Genomic DNA, 24,641 nt, shown 5'->3' on the forward strand with positions numbered 1-24,641 from the left:
ACAATTAGATACCAACTCAAATTCTAAGCAGGTGACAGATCAGAGTGTAACCCTTCATTCTTAAAGGTATCAGCATTAAATTACTCTACCCGCTAGGGGAATCATGAGTTGCTGATCACCACTGTATTAAAGTAGATAAGTTAGCCAGAAGGGGGAGCAAATAGAGTACATCATTCAATTAACGATACTTTGAAGGAGTGTAATCATAGTCCAAAAGCTGAGAAAAACTATGCCTCCTTGACTGTATGGGGTTAGTATGTGTAAGGTTAGAGTCAGAGCTGATGGCCAGAAGGGACCACCAGATCGACTAGTTTGACCTGTTGTGTATCACAGGACACCAACACCTCATCCACATACTAAACCCAAGAGCTGAAATTAGACAGTAGACCAAAGATTCATCATGTATTTCATTGACCTCCTGATATGACTGACTGTGTTGATCTGATCAACTGTAGATCTCATTTCATGTTGTTAATATCTTGATTAATCAATTCAACCTCAACTGTAGCCTTAGATTTAATCATTGTATTGTTCCACCCTGTTTGTTTAGGAAAATTATATTAATTTAGCCAGTGATATGTTGATTTAAATTATATTTGCTTTCACACGATCTTAATAGAATCCATAAATCATACCAAGTTGGTTTCTTTTTCAAAACAGCAACAAGGCTAAAATAACCTCAAAGGCACACGTGACCGTGGCCATAATTTATATTTCATTACTCTGTGCACCTATCGCGCAACCTTGTGAGTCACTTAATCTGTCTGTTTTAGTGTCCATATCTATAAAATGGGTAAGATAGATCCTCAGTTCTGAGTACTATAATAAACAGTACATTATTTATATTAAGGACAATATTTCCTTTTCCAATCCATACTAAGCTTCCTAATGTCTCTTGATCCTTTCGGTATTACCATACAAAGGATTTTATATTACAACTGTAATATTATATATGTTTTAAAAGGCTACCAACAACAGCCAAGTTATAATTATGTCATGACAGGACAGAAGAAATCAAAACCAGAATAATTACAACTATAGTTAAAGGCAGGGTCTGGAGAACTACAAGCAGAAAAATGCCTTCTAAAATAAAAGATGCTTGTTTATCTTAAGAGTTCATAGGACTGCATTTTAAAGAGGCCATGATTATAATGGTATATTCTCACAAAATATTTGAGCAATCATTTATTTTTAACGATTTATTATACAGGACCAATCACTGTCAGTCTTTAATGTCAGTCAAAAGTCATTTAAAATAGTTAATTTAAAAAGTTCAGGCGATCTGCAACCATCATGGGATGACCCTTTATTTCAGTACCACCTTTCATCAGTAAAATAACCACTGAATTATCACATCCATAGTGATAGGCTCAAGTATATAAAATACATTGTTTTCAGAAGAGTAAGATACTATGCTTTAAAGCCAGGGGCGGCTCCAGGCCCCAGTACGCCAAGCGCGAGGTCCACCGAAGCTGCGGGATCAGCGGATCCTCCGCTTGGGGCGGCAAAATCCCTAGAGCCGCCCCTGTTTAAAGCAGACTATGATCTTGTTGTATATAACACTACAATATATGCAATTTATAATGTGTCTCTACAGCATCCAGAATTGAAGCTATAAAGACGAAATACACCAAGTCCTTATGGGATTAGTAGATGTTTAGAGCTCACTCCTGAACAAGTGAGCAAAGTTCAAGTAAAAGTGCCTTTCATAGGAGAACAGAAATTGCTGGACTGGGTCAGACCGCTGGGCCATCTAGACGAGTTTATGCTGGATCTGACAGGGACTAGGTATTAGATGAAACGGCAAGAAACTTAGCAGACAACAGTTAAGGTTCAACATGTGTAAAAGGGCCAAAGCTCATTAGTAGTTGATCCTTAACCAAATATAACTGGATACAAAGCAAGAGGTATGAGGGGAATAACACCTAATTCAGCCTTCTGATAAAACCAACTCAGGTTTGGGCCATGTGGACCTCTTACACACAGATCCATTGGCTGTACCATTTGTTGCTTCTTTTACACTTCTATTTGGAGACCTTTTGAAATCAATTCTGCAGTGTTTAAGAGTGCAGTAATCATAATAGATTTGTCTCCCAACATAGTGCAAACTACTTCTGTTTCAGCATCTGTACCAGATGACTGGAGGATAGTTAATGCAGCACCTGTTTTTAAAAAAAGCCTCCTGAGGCAATCCTGGCAATTTCAGGCTGGTAAGCCTAACCGCAATACCAGGCAAATTGGTTGAAACTACAGTAAAACACAGAATTATCAGACACCTAGATTAACATGATTTGTTGGGGAAGAGTCAACATGGCTTTTGTAAAGGGAAATCATGCCTCACCAATCTACTAGAATTGGTCAACTAATAGACGTGGATAAGGGAGAGATGTACTTGGACTTTCAGAAAGCCTTTGACACGGTCCCTCACCAAATGCTCTTTAGCAAAATAAGTGCTTGGAATAAGTGGGAAGATCCTCTCATGGATCAGAAACTGGTTAGAAGATAGAAAAAAAGGGTAGTAATAAATGGCCAATTTTCAGAATGGAGAGAGGTAAATAGTGGAATCCCCCAGGGATCTGTCCTGGGACCAATGATTTTCAACATTTTCTTAAATGATCTAGAAAAAGGGGTAAACAGTGAAGTGGCAAAATTTCCAGACAATACAAAATTACTCAAGATAGTTAAGTTGAAAACAGACTGTGAAGAGTTACAAAGGGATCTCACAAAACTGAGTGACTGGGCAACAAAATGTCAGATAAATTCAAAATGTTGATAAATGCAAAATAATGCAAATTGGAAAACACTCTGAACTACACATACAAAATCACGGAGTCTAAAAATTAGCTGTCACCACTCAATGGTCTTGGAGTCATTGTGGATAGCTCTCTGAAAACATCCACTCAATGCGCAGCGGCTATCAAAAAAGCTAACATTAGGAACCATTAGGAAAAGAACAGATAATAAAACAGAAAATATCAAAATGCCACTATATAAAACTATGCTATGCTCATACTCTGAATACTATATGCAGTTCTGGTCACCTCATCTCAAAAAAGATACATTAGAACTGAAATAGGTACAGAGAAGGGTAACAAAAACGATTAAGAGCATGGAACAGCTTTAGTAGGAGAAAAGATAAAAACGACTGGGGTTTTTCAACTTGGAAAAGAGATGACTAGAGGGGATATAATAAAGATCTATAAAATTGTGACTAGTGTGGAGAAAGTGTTATTTACTCATTCACATAATATAAGAACTGGAGATCACCCAATGAAATTAATAGGCAGTAGGCTTAAAACACACAAAAGGAAGTACTACTTCTCACAATGCACAGTCAACCTGTGAAACTCATTGTCAAGGGATGTTGTGAAGGCCAAAACTATAATGAAGTTCAGAAAAGAACTAGATACGTTCATGGAGGATAGGTCCAACAATGGCTATTAGCCAAGATGGTCAGGGATGCAACTCCATGCTCTGGGTGAACCTAGCCTCTGCCTGCCAGAAGCTGGGAGTGGATGACAGAGGATGGATCAACTCATGATTGATTGCCTGAGGGATAGTTCAGTGGTTTGAGCATTGGCCTGCTAAACCCAGGGTTATGCGTTCAATCCTTGAGGGGGCCATTTAGGGATCTGGGGCAAAAATCTGTGCGGAGACTGGTCCTGCTTTGAGCAGGGAGTTGGACTAGATGACCTCCTGAGGTCCCTTCCAACTCTAATAATATTCTATGATCTGCATTCCTTCTGAAGCACCTGGCATTGGCCACTGTCAGAAGACAGGATACTGGGATAGATGGACCACTGGTCTGACCCAGGGTGGCTGTATTTATGTTCTGCTGTGGTTTGGCATCTTGTATCTCCATGAAGGGCTTTTATGAGCTATTAGTGACTAAACTAGAAGGAGCATGCAAACTAGTTCAGAATTTCAGGACATAGTACTAGACAACTGAAAGGGAATTTTTTTCCAATTAATACAGTCACTTACTTTGTTTTCTCCACTACACCCACTGTTGTCATCGTTATCAACATCTTCATCATCTTCTCCTTCCTCTTCCTCCTCTTCCTCCTCATCTTCGTCATCTTCATCTTCTGGGAGTGGGACTGTACCATCATAGCCATAAAGGCTAAGTAGTTCATTAATTGGCATTTCACCTTCCTGAATAACATCCACCAAGCAAAGTTTTGACTTCCACAAAGACATTTCACATTACACAGACCTTCTCCACATTTTACAGATAACCTAGCATGGGTAAATATTTGAGGAATGCATGTGTTAAGGCTATCTGAGCTAACATGAAAATGTGGTCATTGGGAAAAAACTGGAAACCTTACAAATCTGGGGAAAATTACTAGCAATATAGGAATTTAAATCTGATTTTGCACACATTCCCATGCACAATACTGACTAGTAAGTCACTGTTCACACAAATACCACTCAGTTCTTCATCACGGGCAAGTAGTAAATACTACTCAGCACATTGCTGCACTACTTTTTAAAATAAAACTACTAAAAACTGTCTATAAATGTGCACAGTTAAAAGTAACCCTTTAAAATACACTGCTACCTCAACATAACGCAATCCAATATAACATGAATTTGGATATAATGCTCCGGGGGTGGGGGTGGGGGGCTGTGCACTCGGTGGATCAAAGCAAGTTCAATATAACACAGTTTCACCTGTAACACAGTAAGATTTTTTTTGGCTCCCAAGGACAGCGTTATATCGAGGTAGATGTATTTGTCCATTTTTAGGTCTTTTAAATATAAAGAGGTTGTATTCTGAAAGATGACTACATATGGCTCCTAATTTTTTTTTAAATCATCAACAGTTGTGTCGATACACAAAGAAGTAAGGAATCCAGCTGACAATCCCTTAGCACTGTAGTGCTCCCAAAAGCAAAAAAATGTAAAAATGTATTTTATCATGCAGCCAGTAGACAGGACACAAGCAGCAGATCAGTTGAGTAAGGTGGCAAAATTTTAACATATTCATTCTTCTTCTTTTGAAGAACTCTGTATAGCTCGAAAGCTTGTCTCTCTCACCAACAGTAGTCCAGTGAAAGCTATTACCTCACCCACCTTGTCTCTCTTTACTTAGGTGGATTCTCTGAGCCTGCCATACCCCACCACACTCCAAAAGGCTTTGGGTTCTAGCAACTGTTTGTGACAAGGTGGGGGTCAGTTGGTATCGAATTACGATCTCTCTGTTATCCTATTTGTAGAAATACAAGCACTGTAACTGCACAAGTCTGAACTTTCCCCAGGACAGTTACTGTATCCCAGAGAGCTTCCCTGCCCAGGAAAGATGTATGGCACCTTGAAGGGACTATAACTGAGATCCATCAAGACTGCAATCTAGGGCCATCACTTCATTTCTCAGCTACTGGCCCACCCCTATGAAACAATGTTGTTGTTTGTTTTTTTTCTACACAGGGGCCTACAAAGGTAGAGTGGGAGGGAGAAAAGAAACAACTGTGAGATCTGGAGCTTCTTATTGTGAGCACATAGCACAGAGTCTGAGGCCCTATTTAAGACCATGGAGAGTATACTCTCCTAGGAGGCCAATCATCACCACATGTGAACTTCAAGAGAGACTGTCCAGCCTGAGATGCTAACAAACCATGGACTCAAATAGGGGTCAGCTCAGACTAGGGGATGGTATGTCTCTGGACTTTGTTATTTTTAAGGATCTATGACTCTTGAATGCTTTAAAAATAAAGTCACTATGGTTCAGCAATTCCTTTACTAAACTTGCATTCCTTTCTTTCCTACTACATTGTCTCTGAAGGGCTTAAACTAGTAAGCCCGGAGGGCCCACAACCTAAGTGGAACTCATGGAACATGTGACTTGGGAGGTCTGACACTGGTTTTGGGATATACAGGAGCTGGATGGTGGCATTCCGCATCTCAAGGAAGGGTGTCAGACAAGAGACGTGAACCTGGGAAGAGAGTGTTCCAGAGCTAGAACCAGTGACTAAATTCTGCCCCGACCTAGTTGGCTTGGATCCAAGAAGGATCCACTCACAACAGGCTGATAACTGTACAGTGGAATACAGGGCCAATTTATAACACCCTTCCTCTACAGAGGGATAGCACATGGTTCTTTCTAGATCTAAACAGAGCACTGTCTTGTTCAGCAGAGAGCCAAAACATGGAGACCCACCATAGTTTCCAGCTCCTGCCAAGGAGCAAACTCTGGTCCTGACCTTTGAGCACTGCCATGGCATCACAAGGTAGTACACAATTATACCACCAAGCTGACCCTTTAAAAAGTTATATAAAACATACGAAAGGAAAGCAGTTGTGCTGAAAGCTCTCTCTACATACTTGAGGAATCCTATTTCCCAGAATTCACCCTTTCTAGACTAAGTGTCTCGAAATTTGTAATAAACTGATTTACTTAACTTCATTTTCATCTTTAATATCAAACCTGCAATTACAAATGTAAGTGACAACTCGTTATTGTTACTAAAGATTAAACAGGCTAAATAGCTTTTTAAAGTTGAACAGATAGTGATTTACTGTAGTTAAAGAAAACTGTACTTTAGATACAAGTTTGAAGATAATTACATGTGCTCAAAGCCTTTCAACCAATGAAATCACAGACTATATTTAAACTAGTTTAGAATTCATTATGAACGTCCTTAAACCATAAAGTATTGTTCCTGACTGAATAACCAGTTGCAACTGAAGTCAAAATTCTGCCAAGTTAATATCCTCTAACAGCCCCCTTAAAGTAGTATTTAAATGACAGCAAGAGCCCAAGATAAAAATAAATCTTAAACCACAATTATTTTCAGTACACATTTTAAGATGTATGCATAGTCTTCATTAATTGGAGTTCTAATCTCTGCTCTGCTGACAATTCATTATGTGGTTTTGGGCAAATTGCTTAATCCTTGTCTCTGTTTCCCCAATGACAGAATGGGGCAAATACTACTTACTTCATCACAGGAGTGGAATGAGGATGAATGTTTGTACAAAGAAGTTAAAATGTAAAATTTAAAAAAAAGTTATGGGATGAAGGAATTTATTTACAGAAACTAACATGTACTATCAAATGAACAGGGAATAATCAATTTATGTAAAACAAATATTTACCTAGAGCACTGCATTTACGATAGGTCTAAAATATGACATCTACACCAATAGGTATAAACAAAAAAACTATACCTCAACAAGCATTGCAGTCTATTACATACACATCAGCTTCTCTGCTACAGATTTTTTAATTGCAAAGTATCTCAACAGGTCATCATTCTTAGGATTTATTTGCTTGCCAATGTATTAGTGATCAAAATCCAACAAAATGTAACCATCTTGCATAAAATGGTATTTTTCTTTTATAACTGATAAATGCCATTTACCCTTGTAAGATCCTCTATTTCAGAACTGAAGTTTGTTTCTCCTTCCATCATTTCCTCCTCTTCTAATGTCCGTTCATCATCAAAATCATGAACCAGCATATCAGCTGATGGGTCGAATTCATGGTCATCAGATGTTGCTGAACCTCCTAGTATAAAATATTTGAAAAGAATTTGATCAATCACATCATGGGTTTAAGGAGTCAGCTTGGAATTGGGGCTGTCAAGCGATTACAAAAATTAATCATGATTAATCGCACTGTTAAACAATAATAGAATACCATTTATTTAATTTTTGGATTTTTCTACATTTTCAATTGCACTACAGTACTTGCATGAGGTGAATTGAAAAATACTATTTTATCATTTTTACAGTGCAAATACACCTCTACCTCGATATAACGCAACCCGATATAACACAAATTCGGATATAATGTGGTAAAGCAGTGCTCCGGCAGAGGGGGGGAGGGAGGGCTGCGCGCTCCGGCAGATCAAACAAAGTTCAGTATAACGCAGTAAGAATTTTTGGCTCCCGAGGATAGCATTATATCGGGGTAGAGGTGTCTTTATAAAAAATATATAAAGTGAGCACTGTATACTTTGTATTCTGTGTTGTAATTGAAATCAATATATCTGGAAATGTAGAAAAACATCCACAAATATTTATTAAATTTCAATTGGTATTCTATTATTTAACAGTGCAATTAAAGCTGACTAATCGCAATTAATTTTTTAAAATTGCGATTAATTTTTGAGTTATTTGTGTGAGTTAACTGATTAATCGACAGCCCTACTTGGCATTAATAAATATTTCAACAATAACCAAACTAAAAACTAAAATAAAATCTAGACACGGAAAATGTTTTCCAAGTCTGAAGTTTTAAAGAATTCAACTGTCCTATTTATTCAAAGGAGAGGTTCATTCTCTGTTTAGATGGTCAGAAGCTATAGAAAGAATCAGAGGTGAGGGTTTGACTTCAGTTTTCAAAGTACTGCACAGCTGCACGACACCAACTGCTGCTACACGCAGCTCTCAGTTTAATCGCTATACAACTGATAATTTAGGGACTGGTGTCTTCAAAGGCTCAGATATTCAACAGCCTGCACCAGGAGTTCTACACTGGGCAAATTACTACAAATATTGACCATGATGTACATGAAGGGAATTTTCTTGGCTTCTTGCAAGGTACCATTCTTAAAAACTGAAAGGGCATGAATGGAGTATTGTTATTCATAATTATAGATTAGAAGGAAGTTTTAAGACTTTGCACACTACATCAAGACCTTGGCATTCAGGCAATTTCTACCTAATTTTTGTTTTTCCCCCTTTTGCATGATTCTTTGTAAAAAAGTCTAAAGTAACAATTAGCAGTAATAAGTGAAAAAATAAATGAAAGACAGACTGCTAACAGACTGAGCACAATGCTGAAACCCACAAACTATTGATTTATAATCCCAGCACTTCTAACTACTTGCCTTGGGCAAGTAACTTCATCTGTGTTTCAGTTTCCAAATCTGTAAAAAGTGATAATACGTAGCTCACAATGGTGTTATGAGGATTAAATGTTTATAATTCCATTTTAAAATATAAATGCATCAACTATCATTAAATGAGTTTTAGCAATATTTAAGTTTTCAAATATGTTGTAGTCCAGGGATATTAACAGTGAAATTTAGCATCTACTTTGCAATAGCATCTAATTTACTTTGTAAATGTCTTCAGGTTATGAAGTCACTGCAGGCGACAATTTCCATCACAGAAAAACAATTAAGAGATCTAAGGAAAAAAACTGTTTAAAATATGAATTTAAATGTTAAAGGAATGGGAAAAAAATCACTTATTTTAATAAATATTTCCACCTTTTTATGGTACCTAACACTTCAAGGTAGTCATGTATGCTGCTATACAATTACTTGAGGTACTGAATTATTTTGTTTGGTATTTTCACTACATGAGAGAACACTACTGAACAACGATGCTCTGTAAAATCTTAAAAATTTGATTGCTTTTGTTGATGCAGTAGCTTCCAATGCCAAAACCTGATCTTTTGTAGGACCTGCACCAGAGCAGAGTCTGGCTTTCATTTGAAACACTCTCACCATAATTTGCAGAAAACATCTATTTGATGAACAGATAATTTCATAACCAAAAGCAGCATATTCAGTACCAAAAGTAGCAAAAATATCCACTGACACTAATTCAAAAGAAACTCCAGTTTCTCACACAACACCAGTATACGAAGGTGTGATTTTTTTGCTGAAACAGCAATACCAGTCTAGCCCCTAGCATGGATATAGTTACAGAAGTATAAAAGGCCTTATACTGATACAACTGAATCTACACTAGGGGTTTGTACTGCTTTTATTACTAAGCATACTTAAGTGGTATAACTGTTCAAGACAAGGTAGTCCAACAAAAGTGAAACTGCTAATGTTGGAAGGCTTGCATTTAAAACTACTAGGATGTTAATCTTGACAAGGGCAATCATCTTGGACAAAGCGTTATAAAATTAACTCTCGTTACTGTAGTAGCACTCAGTATTTATTACAACACTGCACACTAAAAAGCCCAGCAGAAATGAGTTAATCATATTAGAACATCAGACACCAACCAGTTTTTAAAAGATGTGATGGAAATTCCTGTTTTTCAGTAATCCATAGAAGCAAATATGCTCCTATTGATTACAGTCCACAGAGTGTACTGCAGGATCAGTGGAAAAAAGCCTTTGTTTTTCCTGTTAGTGTGAGTGAATTTCATGCATGGAAAACATGGGACAAGTATAACTGTCACTAGTCAAGTTCTAGATAATGTTTTCATCCCTCAGCCATGAGCAGCTGCTATGCAAACTACAGTGCTCTGTAAATTGACCTTACTCTTGACTCTCATCAATTTCTGCACTTTCAGTACTGGTCATCTACTAATCAAAGGCTGCCAATTATGTCAAATTGTGTGGTGGTTTTGTGATGTATGCAAATAAAAAATACAGTTAGTATACATATTCCTATTTGTGTCTTTTAAATGACAAATATAAAATATATTTAATAACTAGAACTAATTACAATCACTACAAATAATTAAAGTATGCCAAAATGTAACCATGATTAAAAATCAAATTGGAAGCTGTCATCTTCACTAATGGTTTACATAACACAACATAAGATGCATAGGAAAGACACTTTCAAAGGTGTATGTTATTTTTAAGATTAATTTAAAAGTGATTTAACTATTCAATTAACAAACCTAATTAAAAATTAGAACCATACAACAGTGAGAAACCTGTAGTAACTGGGAATATGCAATGTCTCTAATTTCACCTTTGCACTGTTAATTCCAATAGCAATAATATTAAAAAAAGAAGGTAATGACTAGCATTTTACTGAAGTGTTCCCTTACCTCTCAAACATAATTATTACATTAAAATTTTTACCTGGGCTTGAAGACTGAAGAGAAGGCTACAAAGGAAAAAGAAAATTAGTTTTTCCATAGTAAGTCTGTAAAAAACATAGAAGGTGAATTCAATAGCTGATTTGATACAAACTATTATAAAAAAAGCAGTGAATTGACAGTCACGTTTTCACCATCAGAAACATCTTAGACATTCTAAGTGGGTTTAAAATGACAAACAAGATTCATTTCCTTCTTTATACTTCCAGCCTTGCTATATTTAACCTAATGGGAAGAATTCCCCATTTTATGAAGCAGTGACTGAGTTCCTGAGAGTATAAAATACAGCAATTCTGATATCAAGGTAAATATCCCCCATCTCCCAAATCATAAGTAGTACATCACAAAAAAGCCCTATATTTAGATAAAATACTAAAAACTCCCCCACCACCACCACCAAAAAAAAAAAAAAAAAAAAAAAAGAAAAGAAAAGAAAAAAGAAAAGAAAAAAGAAAAGAAAAAAGGGAAGAAGAAACTGCAATAGGAAGTCTCCGGAAAGCTTAGGAAGGAGACAAACTATTAGATATCATCAATGTGTGACCCAAAACTGGGAGAAGTTTGAAAGTTTTCTTAAAAGCCATCTGGTCCTGCCCAAGCACTAGTGTAATGCTAGTTTGTCAGAAAAACAGGGAATTGTATTGACACTATACTGCAAACAATATTTTAGAATTCTGGAATATAAAAAAGTCTGTACTTCAGCAAAAACTTTTTATTATAGAGGACCCCTATTGGTTCTAGTGCTCTATATAGGTTAAATCTCTTCCATACTGACTCACTTTAGCAGCCCATGACCTGCATAAGGCATTTCCAGGACACTCGCTCCCATAATGTAAATTGCATTGAAATAAACCTTCTAATGCAACTCGGAAAGAAAGCCGCTTTCAGATTAGCAATTTTTCCAAATGTGAAATACTAATATTTTAAAAAGACTAGCTAAAAATGTTTACTTGACAATGTTTCGTGTTAGAGCTACAGATGTGCACAAAAGTTACCTGAATATTTTTGCCCTTCTCTTAAGCTGCATCCTACTATAATGGTCCAAAAGATTTGGAGGTATGTGTAAGGGGGCTATTGTGGCCAGCAGGATTCACTATATTAACATATACATATAAAAAAGATAGTGAACATACAAATATTTCAATGGAGCTATTATAGTTTATTTTAGTCACCTAAGAATGGTTATCCTGGGTCAGACTAATGGTCCATCCAGCCCACATCCTGTCTTCTAATAGAAGCCTGTGCCAAATGTTTTAGAGAATGATTCAACCCGACTGCCCAATTCCAGCTTTTCGCAATTAGAGGTTTAGGGACACCCAGAGCATGGGGTTGCATCCCTGATCCTTTTGTCTAGTAGCCACTGATGGACCTATCCTCCAATAACTTATCTAGTTCCTGTCCTCGGGAGCCAAAAACAAAACAAAAAAAAAACCTTACCACATTATAGTTGAAACCGCATTATATCGAACTTGCTTTGATCCACCGGAGTGCACAGCCCTCCATCCCCGAGCACTGCTTTACTGCATTATATCTGAATTCATGTTATATAGGGTTGCATTATATCGGAGTAGAGGTGTACTACTTTCTTTGTTGTTTTAAACCTGCTGCCCATTAATTTCTGTGGGTAACCCCCTAGTTCTTTTGGTGTATAATGGGGTAAATAACACTTTCCTATTCACTTTCTTCACAACATTCATGATTTTATAAACTTCTGCCATGTCTCCCCTTAGTTGTCGCTTTTCTATATTGACCGTCCCAGTCTTTTTAATCTCTTCTCATATGGAAGCAGTTCCATATGCTAATTATTTTTGCTCTTTTTTTGTATCTTTTCCAATTCTAATTTTTTTTTTTTTTTAGACGAGATGACCAGAACTGTATGCAGTAATTAAGGTGTGGACATACCATGGATTTATGTTGAGGCACTATAATAGTTTCTGTCTTATTATCTATCCCTTTCCTAATGATTCCTAACACTGTAGATTTCTTGACTGCTGCTGGACATCGAGCAGATGTTTTCAGAGAACTATCCACAATGACTCAAAGATGTCTTTCTTGAATGGTAACAGTTAATTTAGACCCCATCATTTTGCATGTATAATTGGGATTATGTTTTTCAACGTGCATTACTTTGCACTCATCAACACCAGTTTTGTGAGATCCCTTTGTAACTCTCTGCAGACTGTTTTGGACTTATCTTGAGTAATACAGTAACTCCTTGCTTAACATTGTAATTATGTCCTGAAAAATGCTACTTTAAGGGAAACGATGTTAAGCAAATCCCAATAAGAATTAATGTAAATGGTGAGGGGGGGGGCTAGGTTCCAGGGAACTTTTTTTTGCCAGACAAAAGACATATTATACTGGGGTAGGCAACCTATGGCACGTGTGCCGAAGGCGGCACGCGAGCTTATTTTCAGTTGCACTCACACTGCCCGGGTCCTAGCCACTGGTCTGGGGGGCTCTGTGTTTTAATTTAATTTTAAGTGAAGCTTCTCAAACATTTTAAACATTATTTACTTTATATATAACAATAGTTTAGTTATATATAATAGATTTATAGAAAAAGACCTTTTAAACCTTAAAATGTACTCCTGGCATGCAAAATATGCAAAAGTGAATAAATGAAGACTCGGCACACCACTTCTGAAAGGTTGCCGACCCCTGGTCTACACATTTGGCACCATGCAAAGTTGTGGATCTAGTCAAGGCAAGGGCAAAACAACATTTGAGTTTCTTGCAGCAAGATCTTAATATGGGCCTAAAAGTTCAAACTCTAAAAATCCAAGCAATAGCTGTTGTCTGCTTGCTATTTCTAGAATACTGAGGTAGAATTTCATCTCACTCAGGCATAATATTTCACAAAGCTGCCTTGCTTCTCAACTCTTTGCCAATAAAGAGAAATCCTTCTTGGGACCTAAACCTTCTATTAAAATGCCCAGACTAAGTATCCCTTTGATCCCCTGTCAGAAATGCCCTTATTTTTTTCTTCAGCACACAGATATTTTGCTGAAATGGAAAGGAGCTGAAGATGGGTAGATGCTGTGGAACTTCATAGTTTGGAGAGGTTTGAGCTGTAGACAGTGCATGTTCTCTCATGGCTTATTGCTTTGGTTCCATGGCTTGTGAGGCATCGCATGCTGTAGTGTAGATCTGCAGAGACTGTTTTTGGAGAACATACGTTGATTATTGGTAGCTGGACTTTTCTTTATTTATCCCCTCTTTTACCTTCAAGCAGTGAAACATTCTTCTTCTCTTGCAGTTTACAACACTCTTCAGCAACACCACAGAATTTAAGAAACTGGCTAGTTTCTTTGCTTCTGAGAACACCCGAGGTAGCATCAATTAAGCTGAGCTGTTTATTATAAATTAAACGTTGCTGCTACTTGCATTAGCCAGAGTTCCCACTCACCATTACATATGCCCGTTTCAGATTTATACCACGGGCTCTCTTTTGTAGCTATTCTATAAAATTTATCCTTGAAAATAAGGCTTTTATTTGGAATTTTCTTACTCAGTAGTTTCCCCCCTCCCTCATGTTTACTTTGCATGGACTAAAATTTAATTCTGTCTACTCATTTCTTCAAGCATTGCTGACCAAGCTAAAATAAGCAGAGTTTGAATTTCTTAATATATGGGCATACTGCAGCAGGCACACAAGGGCCTCATTAATTCACAATAATTGATGGACCAATTGTATATTGCTCAGTTTTGCAAATTTAATGCAGGGAAACATAAAAAGCAATATTGTGCATTGAATTTTGTAAAAGTAATGTAGTCAACAGGAAATCTCTTTCAGTACTGTTAAGTTCTTGCTGAAAAGTGATGAGAGAACACTGTGTTTCAGATATTTAAATTATCTAACTGAAAATTCCTGATATTCTGCTCTGTTTTATGTGACATAGGTATCTTTTAAAACCATGTGCCCAAACAGTGCACTATGGAGAATCAGTGGCAATTTATTGCTTAATTTGGATATTAGTAGATTACTAATTTAATTGCCATCTGTATGTGAAATATTTCAAGTATAAAAATATAATTATGCAGGCCAAAAAAAAATGTGAAGCGTAACTAGCAAAATACACACAAACTAACAGCAAAAAATTAAGTACAGCAGAAGCAGGAAGCCTGCCAAACAGTCAGTGGGACTACTGAACAATTGAGGTGCTAAAGGAGCACTCAAAGAACACGGCTGTTGCAGAGAAGCTAAGTGAATTCTTTGCAGTTGTCTTCACTGCATTGGCTCAGGTGTGGGAATCACCCTCAGATCTCTTCTCTTTTAGGCGACGGATCTGAGGAACTGTCTCAGTTTGAGGTGCTAGTAAAGGAGGTTTTGGAACAGATTGATAAACTAAACAGTAATAAAAGTCACCTGGACCAGATGATGTTCTGAAGAAACTCAGATATGAAATTGCAGAATTATTAAGTGAGATATGTAACCTATCACTTAAATCAGACACTGTACCAGATGACTGTAAGGTAGCTAATGTAATACTGACTTTTAAAGGCTCCAGAGGCAATCCTAGCTATTACAAGCAAATAAGCCTAACTTAAACACTAGGCAAAATGGTTGAAACTATAATAAAAAACAAGACTGTCACCAACATAGGTTAACACAACATGTTGGGGAAGAGTCAGCAGGGCTTTTGAAAAGGTAAATCACGCCTCACCAATCTACTAGAATTCTTTGAGGGGAGTCAACAAGCATGTTGATAAGTGTTATCTTGTTGGTATAGTGTACTTCAACTTCCAGAAAGACTGACAAAGTCCCTCACCAAACGCTCTTAACCGAAGTAAAGAGTCATGGGATAAGAGGGAAGGGTCCTCTCATGGATCAGTAACTAGTTAAAAGATAGGAAACAAAGGGTAGGAATAAATGTTCAATTTTCAGAATGGAAAATGGCAAATACTGGGATCTCCCAAGTATCTGTATTGGAACCAGTACTATTCAACATATTTATAAATGATCTAGAAAAGGGGGTACACAGTGATGTGGCAAAGTTTGCAGCCAATACAGTACAGTAACTCCTCACTTAACATCGTCCCAGTTAATGTTGTTCTGTTATGTCACTTATCTATTAGAGAACATGCTCATTTAAAGGTGCGCAATGCTCCCTTATAACATTGTTTGGCAGCTGCCTGCTTTGTCCACTGCTTGCTGGAAGAGCAGCCTGTTGGAGCTAGTTGGTGGGGTCTTGGAATCTGGGTGGGTCGGCAGCCCCCTATTAGCTCCCCTAAATTCCCTGCGCAGCAGCGGCCCAGCAGGCTATCAAGTGCTGGGCAGTTCAAGTGTCTCTCCCCCCACTGACGTGTGCTGCTCCTGCCCTCTGCCTTGGAGCTGCTTCCGGGTGCTTTCTGCTTGCTATGCAGGAGGTTGGGGGGGGGGGGAAGAGGAGTGCTGATGTCAGGGTGTTCATCCTCCCCCTGCTCCTGTAGCCAATTTCCGAAAGGTGTGGGGGGGAGGGGGACATGACAGGGCTCAGGATGGAGGGAGCTTGCTGGCAGCAGCTGCTGTCTCAACTTGCTGATATACTTTAAAAGGCAGTGTACTTAGAGTGGGGTCAGCGTACTTAAAGGGGCAATGCACCTCTCTCTCTCACATACACACACAGTGTCTCTCTCTCATGCTACCCGGCACTTTGGAAAGTGGAGGGAGTGGTGCACTCCAATGGGATAGTGTGGGTTCATCATCACGTTCAGTTTCCTCAGGGAATGTTTGAAACCACTGCCATGCGTATATTGTGTCTCTTCCCTACATTCGTGCTGCCTTGTAGAGTGTGAGGCTACATTAACGTGTTAACCCCTTGAGGGTTCAGCTGAGTGTTAGTTCATCATTTAGCAGAAAGACATTCCCTGGGAAATATCCCACCCTCTGACTCCACCACCTCAACCAAGCTTCACAATCATCATTGCTGTGTACAGTATTAAATTGTTTAAAACTTATACTGTGTATGTGTATAACACGGGTTGGCAACCTTTCAGAAGTAGTGTGCCAAGTTTTCATTTACTCACTCTAATTTAAGGTTTCGTGTGCCAGTAATACATGTTAACATTTTTAGAAGGTCTTTTTCTATAAGTCTATAATATATAACTAAACTATTGTTGTATGTAAAGTAAATAAGATTTTAAATATGTTTAAGAAGCTCCATTTAAAAATTAAATTAAAATGCAGAGCCCCCTGGACCGGTGGCCAGGACCTGGGCAGTGTGAGTGCCACTGAAAATCAGCTCATGTGCCGAAGGTTGCCTTCCCCTACTCTAGAGTGTTGATTTCAACACCTGGGAACTGCAGGAAAACTGGCTACTATAGTAAAAACGACCCTACCTAAGAATATTTTCAAGAAATTCCTGTACCTCTGTGTAAAATAAGGAACATGCAACCACCATAAATAGTGCAACAAACAGATGGAAGGCCTTGCCGTTAGAATGAAACATTATGAAAAATACTCATCAGAAGGCAATGACTGAAGATGATGTGCACGTCTGAACAACCTGGACCAACTGATTAGTAAGCTTATATTTGCACCATTTTTATGGACTGCCTACCATGTCTTACTATGGTAGTCTTCATGGGTGGAGGAATATACACAGTGATCCAGTAATATGTGCTTGTGTGACAACAGATGAAGGGGTTGTCCGTCTCACAGAAACAAACAATGCATCAGGAAATGCCCATACAGCAGAATACTTAAAAGTAACAGCAGTAAAGCTATAACAAACTGAAAAAAAATTCAAGTGTCAAGTGTGCAGCTTTGTCACAGTCAATGCTGCAAATATAGCAAAGATAATGATGGGAACCTGAAATTTGACAAATGGGTGCAGTGCTCATTTGAGGTATCTTTTATCCAAAGACTAAAGTACAACTACAGGAACACAGGAAAAATGTTGCTGAATTTACAGAATACTTCCCTAACAAGTTATTTGTTTCAGCTTCACTGAAGAGAGCAGAAGAAGCTAAACTAATTCTCCCCCAAGATCCATGAAGGAATCCAGTAATTGACTGTTTCAAGCTATTTATTAAGAACTAGCCTATTCTGATGACTATTTGTGAAGAAAATACATATGGTACTATCAGAGCTAACGTAGTCAACATCCAACTATGGGAAAAATGTAGTATGGGGGGAGCCACATCTTATGCGGGGGTTAGGTTCAGAAGTCAGTGCACAAGGCAAAAATAACGTATAGTCAAACGCTCATTGAGTGGAATGATGGGCGAATGGCATGCACTACAGGTACAGTTAAATTTAAATTGTTATTTTTCTCTTTTTTGTTTTGCCAAGCGTGTATAGTTAAAAACACATTAAGTTAAATGCGCCTATGATGCGACTCCACTGTAGCAGGTATACAGCAGACAGATACAATGGAGGGTGCTTAGGACTAAACTACTCTATTCAGATGCAAACATCTGGGACAACCAGTTTAGCTGACTCATCTGAAGGAGCAGTAGAAAGTTAACCAAAAGACAGAATAAAGGAAGTCGGGGGAAGGCAGAGAAAGAAGGCAGGAATTAACAGCAAGCCAGATAGGAAGGAGTGATGTGGTACAGAAGAGAGCAAGATCACCGAGCAAGTAGTAACCTTACAGAATCATAGAATATCAGGGTTGGAAGGGACCTCAGGAGGTTATCTAGTCCAACCCCCTCCTCAAAGCAGGACCAATCCCCAACTAAATCATCCCAGCCAGAGCTTTGTCAAGCCTGACCTTAAAAACCTCTAAGGAAGGAGATTCCACCACCTCCGAGCATTCCAGTGCTTCACCACCCGCCTAGTGAAAAAGTTTTTCCGAATATCAACCTAAACCTCCCCCACTGCAACTTGAGACCATTATTACTTGTTCTGTCATCTGCTACCAACCAGAACAGTCTAGAACCATCCTCTTTGGAACTCCCTTTCAGGTAGTTGAAAGCAGCTATCAAATCCTCCCTCATTCTTCTCTTCTGCAGACTACACAATCCCAGTTCCCTCAGTCTCTCCTCATAAGTCATGTGCTCCAGCCCCTCAATCATTTTTGTTGCTCTCCGCTGGACTCTCCAATTTTTCCACATCCTTCTTGTAGTGTAGAGTCCAAAACTGGACACAGTACTCCAGACGAGGTTTCATCAATGTCAAATAGAGGGGAATGATCACGTCCCTCGATCTGCTGGCAATGTCCCTACTCAAACAGCCCAAAATTCCCTTAGCATTCTTGGCAACAAGGGTACACTGTCAACGCATATCCAGCTTCTCATCCACTGTAACCCTTAGATCCTTTTCTGCAGAACTGCTGCCTAGCCATTTGGTCCCAGTGCATGGGATTCTTCCGTCTGAAGTGCAGGACTCCGCACTTGTCCTTGCTGAACCTCATCAGATTTCTTCTGGCCCAATCCTCTAATTTGTCTAGGTCCCTCTGTATGCTATCCCTATCCTCCAGCGTATCGACCACTCCTCCCAGTTCAGCGTCATCTGCAAACTTGCTGAGAGAGCAGTCCACTCCATCGTCCAGATCATAAATGAAGATATTGAACAAAACCGGCCCGAGGACCGACCCTCAGGGCACTCCACTTGATACTGGCTGCCAACTAGACACGGAGTCATTGATCACTACCCCTTGAGCCCAAAAAACTAGCCAGCTTTCTATCCACTTCATAGTCCATTCATCCAGCCCACACAACTTTAACTTGCTGGCAAGAATACTGTGGAAGACCGTATCAAAAGCTTTGCTAAAGTCAAGGAATAACACATCCACTGCTTTCCCCTCATCCACAGACCCAGTTATCTCCTCACAGAAGGCAATTAGGTTAGTCAGGCATGACTTGCCCTTGGTGAATCCACACTGACTGTCCATGAGCACTTTCCTCTCCTCTTAGAGCTTCAGAATTGATTCCTTGAGGACCTGCTCCACAATTTTTCAAGGGACTGAGGTGAGGCTGACTGGCCTGTAGTTCCCCTCTTCCTTTCCTTTTTAAAAGATGGGCACTACATTAGCCTTTTTCCAGTCATCCAGAACCTCCCCGGATCGCCATGAGTTTTTAAAGATAATGGCCAATGGCTCTGCAATCACACGTGCCAACTTCTTTACCACCCTCAGATGCAGTGCATCCAACCCCATGGACTTGTGCTCATCTAGCTTTTCTAAATAGTCCTGAACCACTTCTCTCCACAGAGGGCTGGTCACCTCCTCCCCATGCTGTGGGGACATGGGGCAGGGGGACTCAGCCTACTTTCCTGAGCACAGATAGCTTCATGGACTCTGGACAACAAAAAGGACTCAGATCCCAGTCAAAAGAATATCCTAATGTGATAAGGAAACTACGACAGGAACATGCATTTAGAATTTATTGCTTTATATGACCTGTGCTCATCTGTGCTTTACATGATCAAGAGAGCATAAGTGTGTTAGACTGTGCAAAGCATGTGAGTGTGTATTATCTGCTTTGTGCTTCTAAGACAGCTAAACTGTAAATCAGAAGCACCATACCTTTAGGATGGAGTTCTGGGACAAGGTGTATACAAATAACTGGTATCTTGAGGGTCAGCACTGGTCCTGGAGACCTAGGGCATGTGGGCTGATGAGTCAGTGCCCAGGCAATGCGCCAGGGAGGCCAACGGAGGGAACAGTGCTGTGGAGGCTCCAGTAGCTTAAGACACCCAGGAATTCAGCAGTAGAGGCTTGGATTCCCCTCACAGCAGACCTAGTTGGTGTCCATGAAGAGACACTTGCTTGGATCTGTGACAAGTGTATCTTGGTTGATCAAGATGGAAGTTAGAGCTCCTAGAGCACAGGTGGACAAACTTTTTGGCCCAAGGACCACATCTGAGTGGGGAAATTGTATGCAGGGCCATGAATGTAGGGCTGGGGTAGGGGGCTGGGGTGCAGGAGGGGGCTCAGAGCAAGGGGTGTAGAGTTCAGGAGGGGGCTCAGGGCAGGGGATTGGGGTGGAGGGTTGTGGGGTGCAGGAGGGGGCTCAAGGCAAGGAGTTGGGGTGAAGGAGGGGCTCAAGGCAAGGAGTTGGGCTGAGGGAAGCGTGCAGCAGGTGGTCGGGGTACAGGAGGTGCTGGCTCCAGCCCGATGCCACTTACCTGGAGTGGCTCCGGGGTGTCAGCGGCACGCAGTGGGGCTAAGACAGGCTCCCTGCCTGCCCTGGCCCGTGCTGCTCTGGGAAGCAGCCAGCACCACATCCCTGCAGCCCCTGGGGGAAAGTGGGGTGGGTGAAGAGGGCTCTACGTGCTGCCCTCGCCTGTGGATATCTCCCCCAAAGCTCTCATTGGCTGTGGTTCCCTGTTCCTGGCCAATGAGAGCTGTGGGGGAGTGGAGTTTGCCCACACCTGTCCTAGAGAACAGCTGATTGCTCTAAGCTTGAACCAACTGGTAGAGTTTTGAAGATCTGTTCTGACATTATCTTGGATGAAACTGTCCCTAAATGAGCTTCCCTCCTCTTGAAGCTGGCACAGATGGTCTCCACCAATGATCTCAGATTCTGAAAGTGTGACTCTTTGAATACCTGCTTTCTTTTAGCCCCTAGAGAGGGACTGTCAATACCCCTTTGACACTAGGACTAGCAAGGACAAGGATGATGGGTCCCGGGCTCCAGGAAAATAAACGGCTAGAGAGAGAAGATGCATGTGGAACTTCACAACAGCACGACGGTGCAAGAGACCACCATCCTGATCAGAGATAAAGCCCAAATAAATGTGACTGAAGAATCGATGACACTATTGTCACCACTGGCTTCTGAATCCCATCCTCCTGTAGAAAAAAAAATGTCCATGGAGATTAGTATCTACAATTTATCTCAAATATAAACCATATGAGTAATTCAGCTCATTCAGCTTAATGGGAATTGACAAATCTAAGTTGTTTCAGAAGAAAATCTGGGCTGTGCCAAAACTGCTTGGGAGTTTTCTCCAGGAAGGGTGCTCTGATGAGCAAGAGAATGGGTATACATGTATCCTTTTCTGCCTCAGGGAAAACACAACATTATCTAGCATTTTGGTAGGGTAATTAGTAAGGCAACATACTAACAACACTATTTGCCACATGTGAAGCTGAGATCTTCCTGTGTGGTTTCATATAAAAGTCTAATCTTTCAAAGACTATTATAAGTGTCCATAACATTGATTTCACACAAACCAACAAAAAATATTTGCACTGATCAAAAATGTGCAGATTGGCAAAGCAAGAAAAATGCTGCTGGAGAACATTAGAGTTTGATTTAAGGATATTTACTTTGGATATTTTGACATATGATGTTGACAATTTGTGTTTTAACAGTCAAGGTTTTAATTTTGTGAATCTCAACATTTACTGTCATTAATTATCTCACCCCCACACAGTTTATTGCAATTGTGAAAAATCAATAGAATAAAATGCTTAAAATATTATCCATCAAAATAACAAAAAAAATTTGATATCTGCCAAGCCTAACCAAAAAAAAAATGTGTAGATGGTTGATCTGAAGAGCACCTGACAATGGAAAAAATCTCTTTTGGAAATTGCTGCTGTGGTGGAATTAAAGGTCTCAGTCCTGAACTGTGACTTTGAGAAGAATCTATTCAAGAACTTCAGGTTGAGCATCCATCTGTCTTTAAAAAACCTGAACACTAGAAAGAGGATGAAGTAGAATCTTAAGCCTCCTTGTTCCCTGAAAACTCAATTACCCAGATTAGAAGATGATATATTGCAGTCTACATACTCTGTTATTTCAACAGGTTGAAGGAAGAAGAGGATGTCAATGTAGGCTTATGAACTGGCAAATATAAATATAATCTATCTAAAGCATTTCCTTTAAAGGTGGTTATAATACAAACACTAGAAAGAAACTTGTCAAGTTGCAAAGGCTGCTAAATTTGCTTAATGGGTAGAACAGTACAGAATATCTTGATCAAAGATAAAAATCTAAAAAATTGGAACCGAGAAGTTTGTAAAGAACCATCAAGAACATCCATCTACTCCATTTCAGAATGGAAGCTGGGCAGTCTTATAAAATTGCAACATGATGTTTTTAACTGCCACATCAGTATTCAGCAGTCTCCCTTGCTAAAACACCAGATTCATGGCTGCTAGGTGAAAGGACTCAAAACTCAGATGCAGGATTTGATCTATCCGCAGAAAAAGATTATCAGAACCCAGGAGTAAGAAGAACAGCAGCTCTAAGAGAAAGTTAACAGGTGTGAATGGCAGACATCATGAGTCCATGCTGGAACTGTGAGAGTTAGTCAGGTTCCATGTTCCTGGATTTTACATCAGATTCATTTTCTACCTAAAATCTTAAAGACGACAAACAGAAGGCCCTTTTCCAAAGTGAGAAGATTGTCATTGTCCTGGATCTCAGTCCAAGCAAAACTTCAGACATCTGGCATCATCTTTTGTAGCAAAACTATGAATCTACAGCTGCAAAAGATTGTGTCTGTTACCATGCTGTTAAATACCATAAGAACCAAAAGGTCTATCTAGCCAACAGTGGCAAATGCCAGGTGCCCCAGAGGGAATGAACATCAAGTAATCATCAAGTGATCCATCCTCTGTTACCTATTTCCAGCTTCTGGCAAACAGAGGCTTTTATTCAAGAGAGAATAGATTGCATGGAAAAGTTCTTTCTTGATTTCCAGAAGCTGTAGGCTAGCAAATAGCCAAGTTAGGCACAGCATCCTAAACTGGATGCATCCATACTTATTATAAGAGATACAGATTGCTGAGTAAGCAATGAATGACACCCAAGACTCCAACAGCTTACAGGAGATACAAAAAACACACCGCATTTATCCAAAATAGGATGCACACAAAATTCAGCTAAGGTTGAATAAGTCAGAGGTGCAGTCTTTAGAAACTAAGGGCAAAGAAGGCAGTCATTTGTCAAGAAAAGCAGGGCTACTCTTATCAGCTGAAATCTTGCCAGTTGCACTGCTTTCTGAAACACAAAGAGAAGTGCTTCTGAAAAAGAAATACCGAAGCTCTTCTACAGTCCAGAGTGACTATTACAAGTGTTACTCCTGGGGGGAATTCTGTGCTAAAACAAACGTAACATTTAAAAATTCTGCATATTTCTCAAACAACCTCAATATAATCATGCCAGTTTCAATAATTTTGGTAATTAATTTCAAAATACCTGTTAGAAACTATGTCTGTAACAATACAGACAACAAAAAAGATTCAGGAAATTTTTTTTGATCAACAGATTCCTTACTAGGCATATTCATACAGAACTCTGAATAATAATTTAAAATTACAATACAGAAATGTATTTCCAACAACCCTCAGAAGCAGTGCAAAGGCTTGGGGGAGGTAGGCATAACAGAAGAGCTCAGGGAGGAGGAAGTGATTGCTGGGAAGGAACCAGAGTATCAAATCGGAAAGGCTGTTGGGTGGGAGAAGTATGGATCAGGTGTTTTTCTGGGCGGGGAGGGATTGTTAGCGAGCCTCCATCATACAGATGCTGGCTGACCTCTAGTTTCTCTCATTCAGTCAGGCACATTGCCCGTCCCCTTGTGTCCTTGCACCCCCACTCAGCCACCCTTCCTCCCCCTGTGTGTCCCTGCGCCCTCTCCCACAGTCCCCATGCTGATATAGGACCTCACACTGAAAGAAATCTTTACTGAACTGCCTATTCTGGCCTTCAGACAATCCCCCAACCTCATCAGAAACAAGCTCCCTACAGGACAGGACACATCTTTCCTCCTAATTACTGGAGGGGTTAACAGGTCACTTCAGCTTGAATGGTCCCTTGAAATGTGTTAACTACTTATGCTAAACAATCTGTTCCATAAAGTATTTAGCTGTGACACTAAGGCTACATCTACACTAGAAACTTGGAAGTGCTCCTGCAGTAGCGCTTTGAAGTGTGAGTGTGGTTCCAGCGCTGCA

General features: G+C 39.6%; 1 protein-coding gene across 3 annotated transcripts in view; it reads right to left on the reverse strand.

The window, feature by feature from the left end:
• Positions 1 to 24,641, reverse strand: part of MIER1 (MIER1 transcriptional regulator) — a 62,335-nt gene that overhangs the window by 26,487 nt on the left and 11,207 nt on the right. The window contains exons 2-5 of one of the 3 annotated variants that reach the window (XM_050962925.1): positions 10,793 to 10,817; positions 8,841 to 8,879; positions 7,368 to 7,513; positions 3,985 to 4,155 (exon numbers count right to left, since the gene is read on the reverse strand). In XM_050962925.1, coding sequence (XP_050818882.1) covers positions 3,985 to 4,155; positions 7,368 to 7,513; positions 8,841 to 8,879; positions 10,793 to 10,817 — 381 coding nt within the window. The remainder of the gene's footprint in view (positions 1 to 3,984; positions 4,156 to 7,367; positions 7,514 to 8,840; positions 8,880 to 10,792; positions 10,818 to 24,641) is intronic. The other 2 variants (XM_050962927.1, XM_050962926.1) reach the window with 2 other exon arrangements.

Source organism: Gopherus flavomarginatus, chromosome 7, assembly GCF_025201925.1.
Source record: "Gopherus flavomarginatus isolate rGopFla2 chromosome 7, rGopFla2.mat.asm, whole genome shotgun sequence".
NCBI classification, from domain to species: domain Eukaryota; kingdom Metazoa; phylum Chordata; order Testudines; family Testudinidae; genus Gopherus; species Gopherus flavomarginatus.